The sequence below is a fragment of the Rhinatrema bivittatum genome, chromosome 4 (genome assembly GCF_901001135.1).
Source record: "Rhinatrema bivittatum chromosome 4, aRhiBiv1.1, whole genome shotgun sequence".
NCBI lineage: Eukaryota > Metazoa > Chordata > Amphibia > Gymnophiona > Rhinatrematidae > Rhinatrema > Rhinatrema bivittatum.
This window is the reverse complement of record NC_042618.1, coordinates 292,804,840-292,825,043: the sequence shown is the minus strand read 5'-3', so window position 1 is coordinate 292,825,043 and position 20,204 is coordinate 292,804,840. Positions and strand designations below refer to the sequence as shown.

The 20,204-nt window shown below is 43.2% G+C and overlaps 1 protein-coding gene across 1 annotated transcript in view; it reads right to left on the bottom strand.

Moving 5' to 3' along the window:
- RYR3 (ryanodine receptor 3) overlaps window positions 1-20,204 on the bottom strand; it is a 1,291,138-nt gene that overhangs the window by 868,940 nt on the left and 401,994 nt on the right. The window contains 1 exon segment of the mRNA XM_029600192.1: window positions 10,539-10,575. Coding sequence (XP_029456052.1) covers window positions 10,539-10,575 — 37 coding nt within the window.

The following is a 20,204-nucleotide window of genomic DNA, read 5'->3' as shown; positions in this document are numbered from 1 at the left end:
AGTTATGGGATAAAGATGATTTTCTTTGTTGACTTTGTCATAGTTTGTCACAGGTTTAAAGAAGGAATTTAGAAGATGGAATTAGCTCTTCTTCTAAAGAGCTAATTCAACCAGGCCTTGACTCTTTTCCTGAAAGTGAGGTAATACGTGTCCTGGCATAAGCATAGTCGTATCTTTTTCCATAGCTTAGCAGTGAAGCAACTAAATGCACAAAATCTGGTTCAGGTCAATCTGCAGAAGCCATAGAGGGAGAGGATAGAAGAAGCATTTGGAAGGAGTGGAGGTTTTTTGTGGATAGGAGGGCAGGAGCTGTGAGAGGTATTCTGGGCCATATTGAGTCCAAAGCAGAGAACTATGAATTGGATCCTATTTTGTACTAGGACCTAGTATAATTGGAGTAAGATAGGCTTCATGTAGTCAGATGCTTTGGTTCTAATCCAAATTCTTGCAACTGTACTTTGAAGAAGTTGGAGGCACTTTAGATTGTGTTGTGAGATGCCATGAAATAGAGAATTCTGATAGTCAATTTGGCTGATGTGGCCAGGTCATGTTTATAGAAAAAGTTACAAATTTTATGAATCTGGTGCAGCTGCATAAAGCAGGCCTTTACCATTTTTGAGATGTGTGTTTCCATTGTAAGATTATGGTTGAGCTGAAGTCCCAGAATTTGCACTGAATCTTTTGATAGTAGAGGAGTACCTGATAGAGAATGCAGGAATAATAAAGGATGTCCTTTTTGGCTTAGCCAGAGGAGTTCTGATTTGGAGGAGTTGAGTTTGAGTTTCTGGTTGTGGACCATAGGGTTATTGCAGTAAGTCAGTGATAAAGATTTACAATGGATGAGGTCTGATCTGATCCTACTTTGATGCAGAGTTGAAGTTAAATGTCATCAACAAAAATGTGTCAATCAATGTTAAAAAAAACAAAACAGGATAAGGTCACAGATCAGGTATAGTGCTGAACCCTGAGGCACTCACAGGTAAGGTCTTTGGGTGAAGATGATTTGTTGGCACAAGATACAACAGAGTCCTGCTGTCCAGGAAAAATTTAAACCATTTAAGGAATGTGCCTTTAATACTGATGTCACTTAAGAGTTGTATAAGTAGTTGGTGTCTGAGTGTCAAAGGCAGTGGAGAGATCATATAGAACTAGAAGGAAGTCAGCCCCATGGTCGGCATTTATGTAGATACTGTTAGTTATGGCTAAAAGAATGAATTATGTTCCATGGTCTTTTCTGAACCTAGACAACCAAGGATGAAAGAAGTCTACTTCTTCTAAGAAATCAAGTTGGAATTATACTACATTTTTTACTAGATTAGAAAGAAAGGGCAGGCTGGAGACTGGATAAGCCTGGTCAACTATTTTTTGATCAGAATCTGCTTTCTTCAAGATTAGTTTGATTATGGCCATTTTTAGTTGATGATGCAGGAAGCCGTGGGTTAGGAGGGCATTTGCTATGTGGTTAACCAGGGGGCTAAGTTATATCTTAAACCACAGATGTATTTGGGAATATCAGATCTAATAGGCAGGTAGAACAGCTGATCCTCTGAAGGATTTTTTCAGTATTTTTTGGGAATGAAACAGATTGTTCTGAATTCAGACAGAGGGATACTGTCAGAAGGTGGTTGATTCCATTTGACTGGGGTAGCTGAAAGTTTAGCTTTGTTAGAAGGAGGTGTGCATGGAGTAGGAAAGGCATTTAGGCCCAGGATGAGTAAGAGAGAAGTGGAAGTGATGAAGGAAGGGAATATAGTTGAATTTGATCCATGAAAAATTCTGCAAAGATATCAGCTGAAGGTTCATCTGTGGTGATGGTAGGTATTACGGATTTCATCTTAGAGAGTTTCCTTACTGGTTGAAGGTTTCCCATGGTGATTTTTTATTAGTTGTAGGTGTTTAGTGATACATTCCTTTTTGCTTGTTGAATGGCTGTTTTATATTTCTTTGTATGCTATTTGCAGAGGCGTATGTTGGTCTCAGTTCTTTGTTAAGCCATTTTCTTTTAAGTTGACAGGGCTGTTACATGAGTAGATGGAGTCCTTCATGGATCTAGGGGGAGTTCTCTAGGGTTATGGTGGGGGTTGGTTTGAGGTGGAAGGGGCTAGGGTTTCAACAGCTATGGTGAATTGTACTAGATGTTCTGCTGAATGTGACCTATGGAGGTTTGCCATATATTAAGAAATTTGATTAGATTTTTGCTAGGCAGAGGAGAAATGTCTGGTAGACATTTTGAGTACCAGTGTTAAATATGTGGGCCTAGATTCATCATTTTGCTATAAATTTAGCAAGAATAATGCCCATGATAAAAAAGGTGCATAGTTTGGGTAATTTTCCTGATACTGCATCATGAGTGAGTGAGTGAGTGAGAGACTTTTTATAAGACATTCATATAAATAAACTATTCAAATAAGTAAGAGAGGCAACTAGTACTCAGGATGAGGTTTTGGTGGTGGCCTTGGTTTTGGGGGGCAGTTTTGTATGCACAGTCAGAGGTATGAACAGCACAGTAGCATCAGCGAAGATTTTATTGATTTGGAATGATGACAGGTACAGAAAGATGAGATTTTTACAATGTACTAGCAACCTAGCTTGATGCACTGGTTTGATTAGATACCAACATTTGCTAATCAAGAGAACAGTGAGTCACTCTGGCTGACTAACTGAAGTTAGACTACCCGGTGCGCACAAATGTACACCCGATTTTATAACATGCACGCGCAAGGGGGTGCACACATGTGCACCTTGCGGTGCCGAGCCTGAGGGGAGCCCCGATGGCTTTCCCCGTTCCCTCCAAGACCGCTCTGAAATCGGAGCGGCCTTGGAGGGAACTTTTTTTTGACCCCCCACCCCACCTTCCCCTCCCTTCCCCTATCTAACCCACCCCCCAGCCCTAACTAAATCCCCCCCTACCCTTGTTTCAAAAGTTATGCCTGCCCGAGGACTCGGGAACACCCCCGGCCCCGTCCTGGATCACAGTCATGCCCCCGGACCGCCCCCGGATCGCCACCATGCCCCAGCCCCACCCCACCCCCGGACCGCCTATTTTTGAAAGCCCCAGGACATACATGCGTCCCAGGGCATGCGCGCACCGCCGAGCCTATGCAAAATAGGCTCAGCACGCGCTGGGGTAGGTTTTTGGGAGTTACGCGCGTATCTTACGCGCGTAACCCTTTGAAAATCTACCCTAGTGCATAGTTAAGCTCTGGAATTCATTGCCAGAAGATGTGGTTACAGCAGTTAGTGTAACTGTGTTTTAAAAAGGTTTAGTTTCCTAGAGGAAAAATCCATAAATTGCTATTAATCAGTAAGAAATGGTAGTTTAATGTTTGGGTACATGCCAGGTACTTGTGACTTGGATTGGCCACTGTTAGAAACAGGATGCTGGGCTTGATGGACCCTTGGTCTGAACCAATGTTTCAACCAAGAATTAATGACCAAAGGACAGTATATACACAATAGAAAATATTACTTTATTGACTAAATAAATGTATATTCAGGTATAAGACAGATGTGTATGTATATATATATATATATATATATATATATATATATATATATATATATATATGTAACACTGAATACTGATGTCAGCTAACAGTTATCACAAGAACACCGAGCACTTTAATGTACAAGCCCTACAAACAGTCCTTACTAGGGATGTGAATCGTGTGATCGATCGTCTTAACGATCGATTTTGGCTGGGGGGGAGGGAAATCTGATCGTCATGGTTTTTTTTGTTAAAAAATCGTTAAAAATCCTAAATCGGGGGAGGGCGGGAAAACCGGCACACCAAAACAACCCTAAAACCCACCCCGATCCTTTATAACAAATCCCCCACCCTCCCGAAGCCCCCCCAAATGTTTTAAATTACCTGGGGTCCAGTGGGGGGTCCCTGCGCGATCTCCCGCTCTCGGGCCACGGCTGCGTTAATAGAAATGGCGCCGGTGGCCCTTTGCCCTTTGCCCTTACCATATGACAGGGCAAAGGTAGCACCGGTGCCATTTTTGTTCCTGTCACCCGACATCACGAGTGCAGGAGATCGCTCCCGGACCCCCACTGAATACTGATGTCAGCTATATGACATAGTGAGGGCAAAAGTAGCACCGGCGCCATTTTGAATATTGGCAATACGGCCCGCGTGCAGGAGGTTGCTCCCGGACCCCCACTGGACTTTTGGCAAGTCTTGTGGGGGTCAGGAGGCCCCCCCAAGCTGGCCAAATGTCCCTGGGGGTCCAGCGGGGGTCCGGGAGCGATCTCCTGCACTCGTGATGTCGTGTGACAGGAACCAAAATGGCGCCGGCGCTACCTTTGCTCTGTCATATGGTAAGGGCAAAGGGCCACCGGCGCCATTTCTATTAACGCAGCCATGGCCCGAGAGCGGGAGATCGCGCAGGGACCCCCCCACTGGACCCCAGGTAATTTAAAATATTTGGGGGGGCTTCGGGAGGGTGGGGGATTTGTTATAAAGGATCAGGGTGGGTTTTAGGGTTGTTTTGGTGTGCCGGTTTTCCCGCCCTCCCCTCTCCCCCGATTTACGATTTTTTGACGATAAATCGGGGGAATTGCTATTGTATCGCGGCTCTAACGATTTTTGACGATTTAAAATAAATCTGACGATTGTTTTAAATCGTCAAAAAACGATTCACATCACTAGTCCTTACCGCATCCCGTCTAACATCAGGCAGGGAAGCCCCGTATTTGAGCCTGATGTTTGATGAGATGCGGTAAGGACAGTTTGTACATTAAAGTGCTCGGTGTTCTGATGATGTGATATCTGTTAGCTGACTTCAGTATTCTGTGTTACATATATATATATATATATATATATATATATATATATATATATATATATATTAGAGATGTGAATCTTGTGCCCGGCTGGAGGGAGAAAAAAAATCTGATCGCTGGAGATGTGAATCGGAATCGGTTCCGATTCACATCGTTAATTTTTTTTTTGTGAGGCCCGACCCTTTAAAATTGACCCCTTACCTTCCCCCACCCCCATGAACCCTCCCAAAACCTTTTACGAGTCCAGAGGGGGAACGGGGACCGATCTCCCGCTCTTGGGCCATCGGCGCCATTTTGACTGCCACTCAAAAATGGCGCCAATGGCCCGGTTAAAAAAAAACCTACCCGACCCTTTAAAGATGACCCTTTAACTTCTCCCACCCTCCCGATCCCCCCAAAACATTTTAAAATTACCTGGTGCTCTAGTGGTGGTCCCGGGAGCGATCTCCTGTTCTCGGGCCGTCGGCTGCCACTCATAAAGATGGCGCCGATGGCCCTTTGCCCTTACCATGTGACAGGGTATTCGTGCCATTGGCCGGCCCCTGTTACATGGTAGGAGCACTGGATGACCGCCGCCACACTAACTGCACTAACCACATCCTCTGGCAACAAATTCCAGAGTTTAAGTGTGCATTGAGTAAAAAAGAACGTTCTCCGATTAGTTTTAAATGTGCCCCATGCTAACTTCATGGAGTGCCCCCTAGTCTTTCTATTATCCGAAAGAGTAAATAACTGATTCATATCTACCCGTTCTAGACCTCTCATGATTTTAAACACCTCTATAATATCCCCCCTCAGCCGTCTCTTCTCCAAGCTGAAAAGTCCTAACCTCTTTAGTCTTTCCTCATAGGGGAACTGTTCCATTCCCCTTATCATTTTGGTAGCCCTTCTCTGTAAATTCTCCATCGCAATTATATCTTTTTTGAGATGCGGCGACCAGAATTGTACACAGTATTCAAGGTGTGGTCTCACCATGGAGCAATACAGAGGCATTATGACATTTTCTGTTTTATTCACCATTCCCTTTCTAATAATTCCCAACATTCTGTTTCCTTTTTTGACTGCCACAGCACACTGAACCGACGATTTCAATGTGTTATCCACTATGACGCCTAGTTCTCTTTCTTGGGTTGTAGCACCTAATATGGAACCTAACATTGTGTAACTATAGCATGGGTTATTTTTTCCCTATATGCATCACCTTCCACTTATCCACATTAAATTTCATCTGCCATTTTGATGCCCAATTTTCCAGTCTCACAAGGTCTTCCTGCAATTTATCACAATCTGCTTGTGATTTAACAACTCTGAACAATTTTGTATCATCTGCAAATTTGATTATCTCACTCATCGTATTTCTTTCCAGATCATTTATAAATATATTGAAAAGTAAGGGTCCCAATACAGATCCCTGAGGCACTCCACTGCCCAGTCCCTTCCACTGAGAAAATTGTCCATTTAATCCTACTCTCTGTTTCCTGTATTTTAGCCAGTTTGTAATCCACGAAAACACATCGCCACCTATCCCATGACTTTTTACTTTTCCTAGAAGCCTCTCATGAGATATTTCCTTATGTGTTCCTTGCAACTTCACAAGTTATCTTGAGTGCTATGTTTGCACCAACTATACATCAGTTGACATGACTGTTTAATGAGATGATGACCATCATGGAACTAAGTGAACCTTTCAGTTTGTCACAGGTGGGGTAGAATGTTTTTTGGGGGGAGGAGGCTATATTATCAATAACTGTGGTACCACCCAGGAAAATAATCTGAGCTACCACCCAGGAAAAAGATATAGGCATCATAGTGGATAATACTTTAAAATCATCGGCTCAGTGTGCTGCAGCAGTCAAAAAAGCAAACAGAATGTTAGAAATTATTAGGAAAGGAATGGTTAATAAAACGGAAAATGTCATAATGCCTCTATATTGCTCCATGGTGAGACCATACCTTGAATTCTGTGTACAATTCTGGCCGCCACATCTCAAAAAAGATATAGTTGCGATGGAGAAGGTACAGAGAAGGGCAATCAAAATGATAAAGGGGATGGAACAGCTCCCCTATGAGGTAAGGCTGAAGAGGTTAGGGCTGTTCAGCTTGGAGAAGAGATGGCTGAGGGGGGATATGATAGAGGTCTTTCAGATCAAGAGAGGTCTTGAATGAGTAGATGTGATTCGGTTATTTACACTTTCAAATAATAGAAGGACATGGGGGCATTGCATGAAGTTAGCTAGTAGCACATTTAAGACTAATCTGAGAAAATTCGTTTTCACTCAAAGCACAATAATGCTCTGGAATTTGTTGCCAGAAGATGTGGTTAGTGCAGTTAGTGTAGCTGGGTTCAAAAAAGGTTTGGATAAGTTCTTGCAGGAGAAGTCCATTAACTGCTATTAATGAAGTTTATTTAGGGAATAGCCACTGTTATTAATTGCATCAGTAGCATGGGATCTTCTTAGTGCTTGGGTAATTGCCAGGTTCTGTTGTGCGCCCCATCCGCACACGGGCCTGCTCACCTCGCTAGCTGCTCTGCAGGTAATGGTTCAGCCTCCCCAGCGGCAGCCACGAGTTCCTCTAGGCCTCGGTGTCCCGCGGCGGCGGTCGCCGGGCCTTCCACTGCGCAGCAGACCTCATGCCGGAGTTTGGCATCTCCAGTGGCATTAGCCACGCCCCTACACGCCGGCGCGCGGACAGCACGACATCTTGTAGGACCAGGTCCTAGCTCCGTGGCATGCCCTGATTGATGGAACGATATAAGGAGGTCCCTGCCTGCACTTCCTTGCCTTGGCAATCGGGTTGGCACTGTAAGTGTACTAGTTGCCTCTGCATTCAAAGTCTTTTTCCAGTCTTGAGCCAGCGTCCTTCTGTCCAGCGTCCTTCTGTCCGTCCGCCCAGGTAGTATCCTCAGACTGTCTCTCTGGTACTAACCTCGGCCTGTTCCTTGACCTTCCTGTCCGCTGCCTGCATCCTGACCTCTGCCTGCCTTGTGACCTCGTCTGACCTCCGGAACCTGACCTCTGCCTCGTTGACTACTCTTCGGACTGATCCTCAGATTCTGACCTTGGCTGCCATTGACCATGTCTTCTGATTCTGGCTCTGTCCCTTGCCTTATCATCGCCTATGCTGTTTGGGCCTTCCTTGCCTCTCCAGGCCAACAGCGTGAAGTCCGACCATGCTCCCTTGCTGATCTTGGGCACGCCTCTCTACTACCTCTCCAGGAGACCCTGCGAGGCCCACCTAAGTCCAAGCGGCCCAGGTCCCTACGGGCTTCACCCGGGGGGACCTTGGTTTCCAGTGGTGAAGTTCATCCTAGCCTCTGACTCCTCCTGTGCTCCACTCCCTGGGGGCAGGTGCTTACTGGTCCCTACCAGGGAGCCATTCTCCACTGCTCCAGGACAAGGGTCCACCTCCAAGCGCAACAGGTTCTTGTGGCGTAGTTTGGCCTCTGTTGGAAACAGGATGCTGGCCTTGATGGACCCTTGTTCTGACCCATTATGGCAATTTCTTATGTTCTTATGTTCCTCATTCCATTGTTGAACTAGGCATTCAGCTGGTTGTGAGGAAATATCTGTGTCAGGTAGCTTAAAGACCTAAATGATTTTGTCACTAGTGATGTTAGATGCCTTTCTGGAAGGAGGAGTGGAATTTCAGTGGATAATAAAATCCCTCACTAATAAGTGGTCAGAATAGGAGATAGGGGTAGTCACAATTATTCTAAATTTGATGGGGTATTAGAAGATTTGAATTTCAAATCTAGAGAATGTCCCCTACAATGTGTAGAATATTTGATATGCTAGGAGTGGCTCAGATTCTCTATATAGTGCAGAAAATTGTTTTTTGTGCCATTGATTAGGGCATACGCATGTATACTAAAGTCTCCTTGAATGAGAAGTTTATTAGCTGACATAGCTAGGTCACTCAAAAACTAAGAGAGATGGAAGAGGAAGTCAGCCTGAGCAGTTGGAGGGCAGTAATTTAAAGCTAGCCTTAGCAGATCAGCACCATGGAATATAAGGATGGAATTCAGACTTGCCTATCTGTTTGGCCTCCACTAGGTTCAAGGATTTTTGGAAGATGACTGATATACCTCCCACACGATCTATGGAACATGGTTTACTATGGCAAAGGTAACCTGGTGGCCAGAATTGTCAGACTATAACAATATTGCCCTCACCTACCCAAGCTGCAGTGAAACACAGGATTTGGAGTTGGAATTCCTTAATAAGATCAGCAATACCTGGAATTTTGTTGTTGGCTGAAGGTACATTGAGAATCCCCAATGAAAGCAGGCAAATTGGATACTATTTGAGAGGTCTACGCAGCTTGGAGTTTGTGGCCCAATGTTGATGAGGCACCTGGTGAAGGAAGACTCTGGACAGGGTCCTTCTTCGGCCTCCAATAACCTTGATAAGTTGGGTGGTTTTGCTGGAACACATTGTTATGACTGTGGGAAATGCATCTGATCTAACCAGTCCCTAAGGTGAAGGATATGGAAACTAAGGCACTAAGAAGGGGTGATTTATAGCCAGAATAGGGGATGGTAGGAGGGATGGGGGTTCTATGAGGTGGATAATAGAGGAAATAGATTTGCCTAACATTGGGATCCAGGGTGCCCTTGTTTCTTCCCTTGTGTATTCCCAAAGTTTACTAAAGAGATGATGCAGTCTGGTGGGATAGGGCCAGGGATCAGACTGCAAGACACTTCTAGCTGGGAGGAGGGGGCACTAAGAAATAGCGTTCTCTGTGATTGGAACACAGAGGGAGCTTCCCATACTCCTCTCCTCAAAAGAGATCCAAACAATCCCTTACATTACTGCTAGATTTAATTAAACATTTGACCTATACCCTTGAAAGACTATTTAAGAAAGACACTGGGGTGGTGGCTGAAGGATAAGGTGGGAGAAATTAAAGTCCAGATAGCAGAAAATCTGAAAACAAGTCCAGGATTTATTCCCTATCCCTTTCTATGTTCACTCTCTCAAGAGAGAGCACAGAGTTGCAGCCACTGTTCACACTGAGCACCAGCTGCTAATCAACTACATTGTGGATCCCTAACTGTTTATGTACAAAAGAAGCCCCTGCCCCCAGGCAGAGGAAGCCCCCAGCAGACAGCTCCCATGCTGATTAGGCAGTTGGGCTAGCAGCACTGTTCTCACTACAGCTAGGCTGAGGCTCTTGCCACAGAATAGAAAATCTAAAACAAGCTCAGGATTCACTCTGTCCATTTCTGTCATGGAGTGAGAGCACAGGGGAAATCAGAGGGGATCATGGAGTAAGAACCTAGAGAATCCATGGACAGATAGGAGTGCATGATCAGGGGGTACTTGAGTGACAGCACTGAAGGACAAGAGAGAATGAACTGGGTGGAGGAGGAAGGAGATTGCAGAGCAACAGTGCAGAAAAATAGAAGATGGGAAATAGTGAGAAGGAGAGCATGTAACAAGAACACAGAGAAATGGGAATTGGGAGATAGTAAACAGGCAGTTGCAGTGTTGGAATGTAGAAAAATAGGAAATTAGGAGGTCACTAAGCTAAAGCACAGGGAGAAGAGCAGAGGGAAGGAGACTAGGCTTAGAACAAAAGCATAGACAGGAGATGGTCCATAAATACCTGAGTTGGGGGTGGGCAGGATAGGGAATGAGAGTACAGAAAGATGGGCAGTAAGATGTAGCAAGCAGGTAATGTGGAACAAGAATGTAGAGAAATGGAGGTGATTGAGAGTAAGCAGAGGGATGCAGAGAAGAACGTACCTTTGTAATATGAGCTGATATTTCTTGGATCTGGTTTCTGGAAGAAGAAAATAAAAATTAATAGGATGGTAACATATTGACTGGAAAGAAATGAGTCACTTACATTGGTCAGGATTTAAAGAAGTAATACTCCCAAAAATGTCTAATGATAATTCAATAAGAATGTTAAGATTCACCTTTTCAGGAAAATAGGGTGTACAAGCAGGGCAGGTGTGTCCATTAGGCGAACTTCGGCGAGCGCCAAAGAGCAACCACGTAGTGCCGCAAACGGGGCCTATCCCGCTTGCTGCAAACAGAAATAGAGACTGTGTGCTACTCAGGGCTGCTTGCGGCCCTGAGAAGCACACAGTGTCGTATCCCCCCACCTGTTTCAGCGCCAACTGTTTCTATTTCTCTTTGGCGCGTGCGGGATAGGCCCCACTTGCGGCACCACGTGGCTGCTCTTCAGCGCCCCTACGGCTCGGCGCCCTGAGAAGCACACGGTTGGCGCCGAAACAGGTAGGGCGGGCACACGACCGGGAAGGGGGTACGACGGCAGCACAAAGGTCGCCTAGGGCACCCAGTACCCTTGCACCGGCCCTGTGTACAATTTCTTTTTGGTGTCACTCTGAAATCTTTACAATGGCAGTGCTGATTAAACCACCTATGGAACTAAGTAGTTTAGGAAATATATCTCCTTTGTGCTTTGTTCAGATAAATATATCTATATATTTTTTTATCCCTAATCACTGCCTGCTCAATGTTAGCAGTTGATTCAGGTACTTTTGGAGATTTAAATCAGCTTGAGCTACCTCAGCTTTCAGTACCTCCTTTCTATCAGGAAATACTGATTTCTCAGCATTTCCTTTGATACTGAGCAAAATCCATACCCATGACTTCCCAACCCATCACCTCTTCCATGCAGCTCACCCTATGTATGTATATACATTACTCACATGCAAACATAAAGCAAACTATCCATATAAAAAAAATAAAAAAAATAAATAACAAACATGGGATACAGACCAAAATATTTTTAACAAAGACATGTGACAATAATTAATGAAAAAAAATAATAAACTCAACTAAAGAACACGGCACCAGTAGTAAACGATGTGAAAGTGTGCATCCACTGCCTCTCCCCGCACAATGGGCCACAAACAGTAGCAGTTATAACACCTGAAATTTCAGTCATCTGCCAGTCCTTAATTACTACTGTTTTATAAAAAATTGTAAACTTATTTTATTTATTTATTTTTATTTATTTGTTTAACAGTTTTTATTAGGGATGTGAATCATTTTTTGACGATTTAAAAAAATCATCAGATATATTTTAAATCGTCAAATATCATTAAGAGTCGCGATACAATAGAAATTCCCCCGATTTATCGTGAAAAATCGTAAATCGGGGGAGGGGGGAGGGTGTGGAAAACCGGCACACCAAAACAACCCCTAAACCCACCCCAACCCTATAAAACGAATCCCTTACCTTCCCCCACCCTCCGAACCCCCCCAAAACTTTTTACGAGTACCTGGTCGTCCATAAAGATGGCGCCGATGGCCCTGTGCCCTTACCATATGACAGGGTATCCGTGCCATTGGCCGGTCCCTGTCACATGGTAGGAGCACTGGCTGGCCGCCGCCGTATTTAAAGATGGCCACCACCATCGTAAAGATGGCGCCGGCCATCCAGTGCTCCTACCATGTGACAGGAGCCGGCCAATGGCATGGATACCCTGTCACATGGTAAGGGCAAAGGGCCATCGGCGCCATCTTTATGAGTGGCAGCCGACGGCCCGAGAACGGGAGATCGCTCCCGGGACCACCACTAGACCACCAGGTAATTTTAAAATGTTTTGGGGGGCTCGGGAGGGTGGGGGAAGCTAAGGGGTCATTTTTAAAGGGTCGGGTGGGTTTTTTTTTTATCGGGCCATTTTTCCCCCCCTCTAGCCGAACCCGATCGTTAAGATGATCGGGCACACGATTCACATCTCTAGTTTTTATATACTGCAGAACGTTCGGAACATCTCCTCAGTTAACAGGAAACAACAAGTAGCAACAGGCTTTATAAAGAACTGATGAGGTATAGAGAGGGAGGGAAGGAGGGAGGGGGCGAGGGGGTGGAACTCGGAAAGGAGAGAAAAGGGGAGGGTAAGGTTACAAACGCTTAAATTTAGGCATCAAAAGTTTTACAAAATCATACATATGAGCAACAAGTTTTTACACAGGGGGAATTGTCTACAAATTATGTTACCATCAAATATGAAGGTTATAATGAGATATCATTCTTCTATTTAGTTACAAAAGCGATGATTTTATAAGAGAGATTATGGTACAATAACAGTGGTTACCCTTAAGGGGGGGGGCAGATGAGTGGGAAACGAGAGCTAGAAGAGGTGAGGGTGAGTACTTAGGTGTATGCCTGCTTGAAGAGCCAGGTCTTCAAGCTCTGTTTGAATTTTTTCGAGCATGGTTCCTGTCGGATGGATGAAGGTAGCTTGTTCCAAAGGGCGGGCCCAGCTAAGGAAAAGGCCCGGTCTTTGGTGGAGCAGAGTTTAGTGACTTTGGGTGATGGGGCATGTAGGGTTGCTAGGTGTTGCTTTATGGTGGGACGGTCAGTGTTACGATAGGTGAGATGTTCTTTGAACCAGTGCATGTTTTGGTTGTGAAGAGATTTGTGAAGGAGGGTGAGTGATTTGTATGTGATTCTTGATGGAACGGGTAAGTGCAGGTGTTTAAGGACAGGGGTGATGTGGGCATTTTTGTGGATGTTGGTGAGGATACGAGCTGCTGCATTTTGGAGTAATTGAAGGGGTTGGATCGCGCTTTTGGGAAGGCCCAAGAGGAAAGCATTGCAGTAATCAATTTCGACAGGATGAAGGCTTGGAGTATTGTCCGGAAATCGGTGAGGTGTAATAGGGGTTTGAGTTTTTTTAAGGTGTGCAATTTGAAGAAACAGTCTTTAAGTGTAGTGTTGATGAATTTTTGGGGGTTAAAATGGTTATCGATGGTAATGTCAAGGCTGTGCACGTGTTGAGGAAGGTAATGCTGGAGAGGGGTGCGTTGCCAAACAAAATATTAAAAGTATCACCCACCATTAGCCTTTAAGTATACCACGCTCAAAGAGCACAAAATAGAAAATGTGAAAAAATGAGAAAAAAGTGGCTTATCTTGTATGCCCACAAAGATACCCAAAGAAAGTCCCTTTTTATCAGCTCCATATACGCTCAAAAAGCCCCAAAGTACTAGCATAAATCAGTCTGTATTAATCTTTTGTTAATACGTGTGGCTTTGATCCACCTCTCATCGCCTTGGTAAGGAGTCTGATGTTCAAATAAAGGTGGTGTCTCCAATTTACCACGAATATGAGAAGAAGAAAAGCTAAATACATTGTTATCCCATAGAGGTGGGGAACTCATTACAACAACAAAACTTTGCTGGTAACAAAGATGCGAACAAAAAACAAACTATCCCTCAAATAAATTCACAAAATAATAGCAAAAATGGGATACAGACCAAAATATTTTTAACAAAAACATATGTGACAATAATAATAATAAACTCAACTAAAGGAAATGGCATCAGTAGTTAACGGTGTTACACGGTGTGCATCCACTGCCTCTCGCCACGCAATGGGTCACAAGCACTACCAGTTATAACACCAGATAAATAGGGGAAATATTGAAAGGTCAGGTACCGGATAACTTGTGAGTTATCCAGTAAATGCCACTGAACATTGACCCCCATATCTTCTATCCCTGTAAAGGTAATCTCTGCATTAGAAAATTACCCTGGTCTGCAAAATGAAGAAACATTTCAAACAACATGCAGCCACATATACGCATATATATTGTCATACAAAGATCTTGTACAATATTATATAACCTGCTGTTGGAGTCATTTTTTGTTACTTTGGCTGAGGATGTGTGTAGAGGTTGGGCCATGTGGATTCAGAATTCTTACCCAGACACAGACTAGTTTAAAGACCACAGGCCAGCCTCTGTGTGAACTCATATTTACTGTTTTGCACTGTGAAAAGCTTATTAACAGGCAAGAGTCTGTTTATTTTAGTTATTCCAGTAGTCTATGATGAGAAGGCAAGACATTAACTTATACTAAAGCCTGAGAGACAGTGAAGGCCACACAACTGCACCTGAAATTGAACTCAGAGGAAGGGAACATCACTGCTTATCCCAAGCATTTAGTGTATAAGGAGAAATAACAGCTAGAGAGAGAGGGAGAGCGCGCTTCTGGTCATGAAAGCACAGACTTATCCTTTGGAAACATGCAAGCTTTATTATATATGTAGCAATTGTTATTATCTACCATTACTTATTCTGTATGATCTGATTGTATTTGTTCTATCATCCTATTGCTCAAATAAACTTACTTTTTCCTAAGCACTTGGAACCGTAATGTACTGAATAACAGCTTGTGTGTGGCTAATTGTGTAGAGAATAAGATCTTGGGTTCAAGCCTGTGAGGGAGTCAGTTGGACCGTTAGATGATCGAGGGGTTAAAGGGGCACTTAGAGAAGATAAGGCCATCGCATAAAGATTAAATGATTTCTTTGCTTCGGTGTTTACTGAAGAGGATCTTGGGGAGGTACCCGTACTGGAGAAGATTTTCATGGGTAATGATTCAGATGGACTGAACCAAATCATGGTGAACCTAGAAGATGTGATAGGTCTGATTGACAAACTGAAGAGTAGTAAATCACCTGGACCAGATGGTATACACCCCAGAGTTCTAAAGGAACGCAAAAATGAAATTTAAGACCTATCAGTAAAAATTTGTAACCTATCATTAAAATCATCCATTGTACCTGAAGACTGGAGGATAGCTAATGTAATCCCAATATTTAAAAAGGGCTCCAGGGGTGATCCGGGAAACTACAGACCAGTGAGCCTGACTTCAGTGCCAGGAAACATAGTGGAAAGTGTTCTAAACATCAAAATCAAAAAACATATAGAATGACATGGTTTAATGGAACAAAGTCAGCATGGCTTTACCCTAGGCAAGTCTTGCCTCACAAATCTGCTTCACTTTTTTGAAGGGGTTAATAAACATGTGGATAAAGGTGAACCAGTAGATGTAGTGTACTTGGATTTTCAGAAGGCGTTTGATAAATTTCCTCATGAGAGGCTTCTAGGAAAAGTAAAAAGTCTTTGGATAGGTGGCGATGTCCTTTCGTGTATTACAAACTGGCTAAAAGACAGGAAACAGAGAGTAGGATTAAATGGACAATTTTCTCAGTGGAAGGGAGTGGGCAGTGGAGTGCATCAGGGATCTGTATTGGGACCCTTACTTTTCAATATACGGTATTTATAAATGAAAGAAATACGACGAGTGATGTAATCAAATTTGTAGATGATACAAAATTGTTCAGAGCAGTTAAATCACAAGCAGATTGTGATAAATTGCAGGAAGATCTTGTGAGACTGGAAAATTGGGCATCGAAATGACAGATGAAATTTAATGTGGATAAGTGCAGGATACTGGGCTTGATGGACCTAGTATTGCAATTTCTTATGTTCTTAAAAGATTTGTGTTGTCACATTCTCATGTCTATTTATGGCCACCGGGTGGCACCTGGAACAGTGGAATGTGCACTGTGCAAAGACAATATGCTATGTCTGCAAAGCCCTGTCTCTCTGGCTTCCATACACAGGCACAGCTGTGCCCCCCACCCACACCCACACACACACAGACATACACACACACATGCTCCCCCTCACACACACATACACAAAGACACACATCCCCATACACACAGGTACAGGTACACAGGCACATACACATGGCACTTTTTGCAAGCGATTATTTAAATTATAGGCAGTGTGGTAGCACTGGTGTTGGGGGATTTTATTTTGTTTATACTTCTGTGATTCGTATTTCTCTGTCCAGTTTTCAAATTTTGATAATTATTCAGTGAGAGAGTAGTTATCAAACCTATCAACAAAGATTGCTACATGAAAAATGCACACACAGTAATAAAATTCTAGTGAATGTTAAATGGGGCGATTCTCTAGAGTATTTTTTTCCCCGTTTTTTGATATGTTATGTTTGATGGATTTTGTTTCATGCATATGTGAATAGTTAATTAAATAAATATTTAGATACACGTCTGGGCCCCCAGTTGCCAACTATGGAAGATTAACATTGATGGCAGTGGATGGTACAAGCAATCCTCTCGACAACCCCCATGATCCCTTCCTGCCCCACCCATATCCCTTTGCTCACTGACTCTGATGACAGCAAAACAGCAGGAGAAAGAGGGTAGCTTTGTAGCACCTCCAGCACGTCTTCCTTCTTCACAAGCTGAGGCCCGAGTATCATGCTTTAAACCATGTGGTTCAAAGCAAGTCTGTATTTATCCAGAAAAGTATTGGCACTTATCTGGGTAAGTCCAAATTTATACAGCTAAGTAGCAGCACTGAGCTAGATCTAGCCACCTAGTTGTAGAAAGAATGGGCTGGAATAGGGATAGGGATGGATCAGAGGAGGAAAAATACATGTATTCTTTTTCTTCTTTTCTTTTTTTTTTCCATGCTGGGTCAGACCAAAGGTCCATCAAGCCCAGCATCCTGTTTCCAACAGAGGGCAAACCAGGCTACAAGAACCTGGCAAGTACCTAAACACCAAGAAGATCCTATGCTACTGATGCCTGAAATAGCAGAGGCCATTCCCTAAGTCAACTTGATTAATAGCAGATAATGGACTTCTCCTCCAAGAACTTATCTAAACCTTTTTTATTTTTTATTTATTTATTTATTTATTTATTTATATTTTATTAACTTTTCAAAAATAAACATCAAAATATTTCACTTTGTACAGAAACATGGCATCATATTCGCAATAATTATACAACAGAGATATATAACTCAGAAATAATCCCTTATTGTTACCCTTTAGACCACTATCACGGTGGGGGTGGAGGGAACAGAAGGAATATACAGGTAATTATATTTCTAAAACAAATCACAGGCTACCCTATAATACCCCAATTAGCAAAATGATGAGCTATTTTAATTCTCAAACGTCAACTGGGTTCTTTTTGATTGTATAAAGTCCTTCAACTGTTCTGGCTGAAAAAAAGTATAACTGTCTCGGTTGTATTTCACTGCACACTTGCAGGGGAATCTCAGGAAAAATGAAGCTCCTAACGCCAAAGTTTCCTGCTTCAATGCCAGAAAACTTTTTCTTTTCATCTGTGTGGTTTTCGTCAAATCCGGATATATTCTCAATTTTGCGCCCATAAACAGTGTCTCCATCTTTTTGAAATATGCTCTCATTACATCTGTAAGATATTTCTCATTATAGAATGTAATCAATAAAGTACTTCTTTCAATTATCTCAAATCCTGAAGATTCTAAAAACTCCGTCAGGTTGGCAAAATCTCTTGGGATTTCTTGTACATTCTGTCTGTTCTTATTTGGCAAAAAGTATACTTTGTCTAGGGGTGGGGTTTCTTGAGAAGGAAATTCTATAATTTCAGTAAAGTATCTTTTAATTGTACCACGAGGAAATTCCCCCACTGTCCTAGGAAAATTCAGTATACGTAAATTAAGATGTCTTAACGCATTTTCAATTATTTCTATTTTTCTGTTGATATTACCACAATCTTGAATTATCACATTTTGCACAGATTTCACCTGTTTGATCTCATTTTCCACTTTTTCAAATTTCCCTGTTACTTCCTGCTTTTGTGTTTCAAAATTTTTGTTCAGCAAATCCATTTGTTGAGAAAGAACATTAATTTTATCAGAACAGTCTCCACATGATTTTGCTATGGCAGATGTTAGATGCCAAAGAGTGTCCAGTGTCACCACCTCAGGCTTATTCAAGCCTATCAGTACTCCGGTGGGAAGATCAGGGGATATTGCAGGCCTACCTTCTCGACCTCCCGCCTGCACTTCTCCACCGTCTCGATTACACTCACCGGGCTGAACCGCCTCTGTCTCCTGGAGGCTGGTGGCTAGAGAGTCCTGCGGCACAGCTCCCTCCTCCTGCGAGCGATTGATCTCCACTTCGGAGTCCGTCCTCAAGCGCGGTGTCAGAGTCTCTCTATACTCCGGTGGTGACCTCTCATCAGGTGGGGATAACGATATTTCGTCCGTGGTTAGCTCCGCTCCTCCTTCTGCGAGTCCAACAGCCGGAACGCTATTCCCCTGTTGTGTGGGTATTTGGGAACACTGTAGAATGGTTCTTTGCCCGGGACACAGGGTGGTTATGGAGGGGTAGTTCCTCACCCTGCCTTTTCTTTTTGGCAGCATTGTAACGCAGGAAAAACAGATTTACAAGGAAATTCGCCTGCAGCAAACGAACAGTGCTATCGATCAGGGTGCCATCTTGACTCCACCCCCTCCTCATCCAAACCTTTTTTAAACCCAGCTACACTAACTTCACTAACCACATCCTCTGGCAACAAATTCCAAAGCCTAGTTGTGCATTGATTGAAAAAGAATTTTCTCCGATTAGTCTTAAATGTGCTACTTGCTAACTTCATGGAGTGCCCCCTAGTCCTTCTATTATCCGAAAGTGTAAAATAACTGATTCATATCTACTCATTCAAGACCTCTCATGATTTTAAAGACCTCTATCATATCCCCCCTCAATCATCTCTTCTCCAAGCTGAACAGCGCTAAACTCTTCAGCCTTTCCTCATAGGGGAATTGTTCCATCCCCTTTATCATTTTGGTCGCCCTGTGCTTTACCTTCTCCAGTTCAACCATATCTTTTTTGAGATGTGGTGACCAGAACTGTACACAGTACTCAAGGTGCGGTCTCACCATGGAACAATACAGAGGCATTATGACATTTTTAGTTTTATTAACCATTCCCTTTCTCATAATTCCCAACATTCTGTTTGCTTTTTTGACTGCTGCAGCACACTGAGCTGATGATTTCAATGTATTATCCACTATGATGCCTAGATCTTTTTCCTGGGTGGTAGCTCCTAATATGTAACTAATGTGTAACTACAGCAAGGGTTATTTTTCCCTATATGCAACACCTTGTACTTGTCCATATTAAATTTCATCTGCCATTTGGTTGCCCAATCTTCCAGTCTCGCAAGGTCCTCCTGCAATGTAACAAAATCCGCTTGTGATTTAACTACTCTAAATCATTTTGTATCATCTGCAAATTTGCTAACCTCACTCATTGTATTCCTTTTCAGATCATTTATAAATATATTGAAAAGCACTGATCCAAGTACATATACCTGAGGCACTCCACAAGTCTGTATTTTCAAGTGCCCAGTGGCCCACAGATATTGCTACTGCTTCTTTCAGTACCCTATCACTGAAATAACAGAGGACACAGGGGAACCTTAGCTACAGTTCTGAGTTAAAACAGCCAGCAAAATAATCCTTATTATAGTTCCATCATTATTCTAATGCTAAGTATGGAAGACCCTCCCAGTTTGGCTACCAGATGTCACTGTCCCTGCTTTACTTCCATTCCCCTCAGTCCCTCCCACCTGGAGGGTCTGGATTGGATGCCTGAACACTATTTAGCCCAGCCATTTTAGAACAAATTGGGATCCGTTTGAGGAAGCCTTTGAACAGTAAGGATGTTTTAGTTTCACACTCTGGTGAGGCCTCCCAGCTTCACCCAGATGGAGTTTCTGTTAAAAGCCCTTCACTAGGATTCCTTGACAGCTGCTGGAGAGCACATTATAAT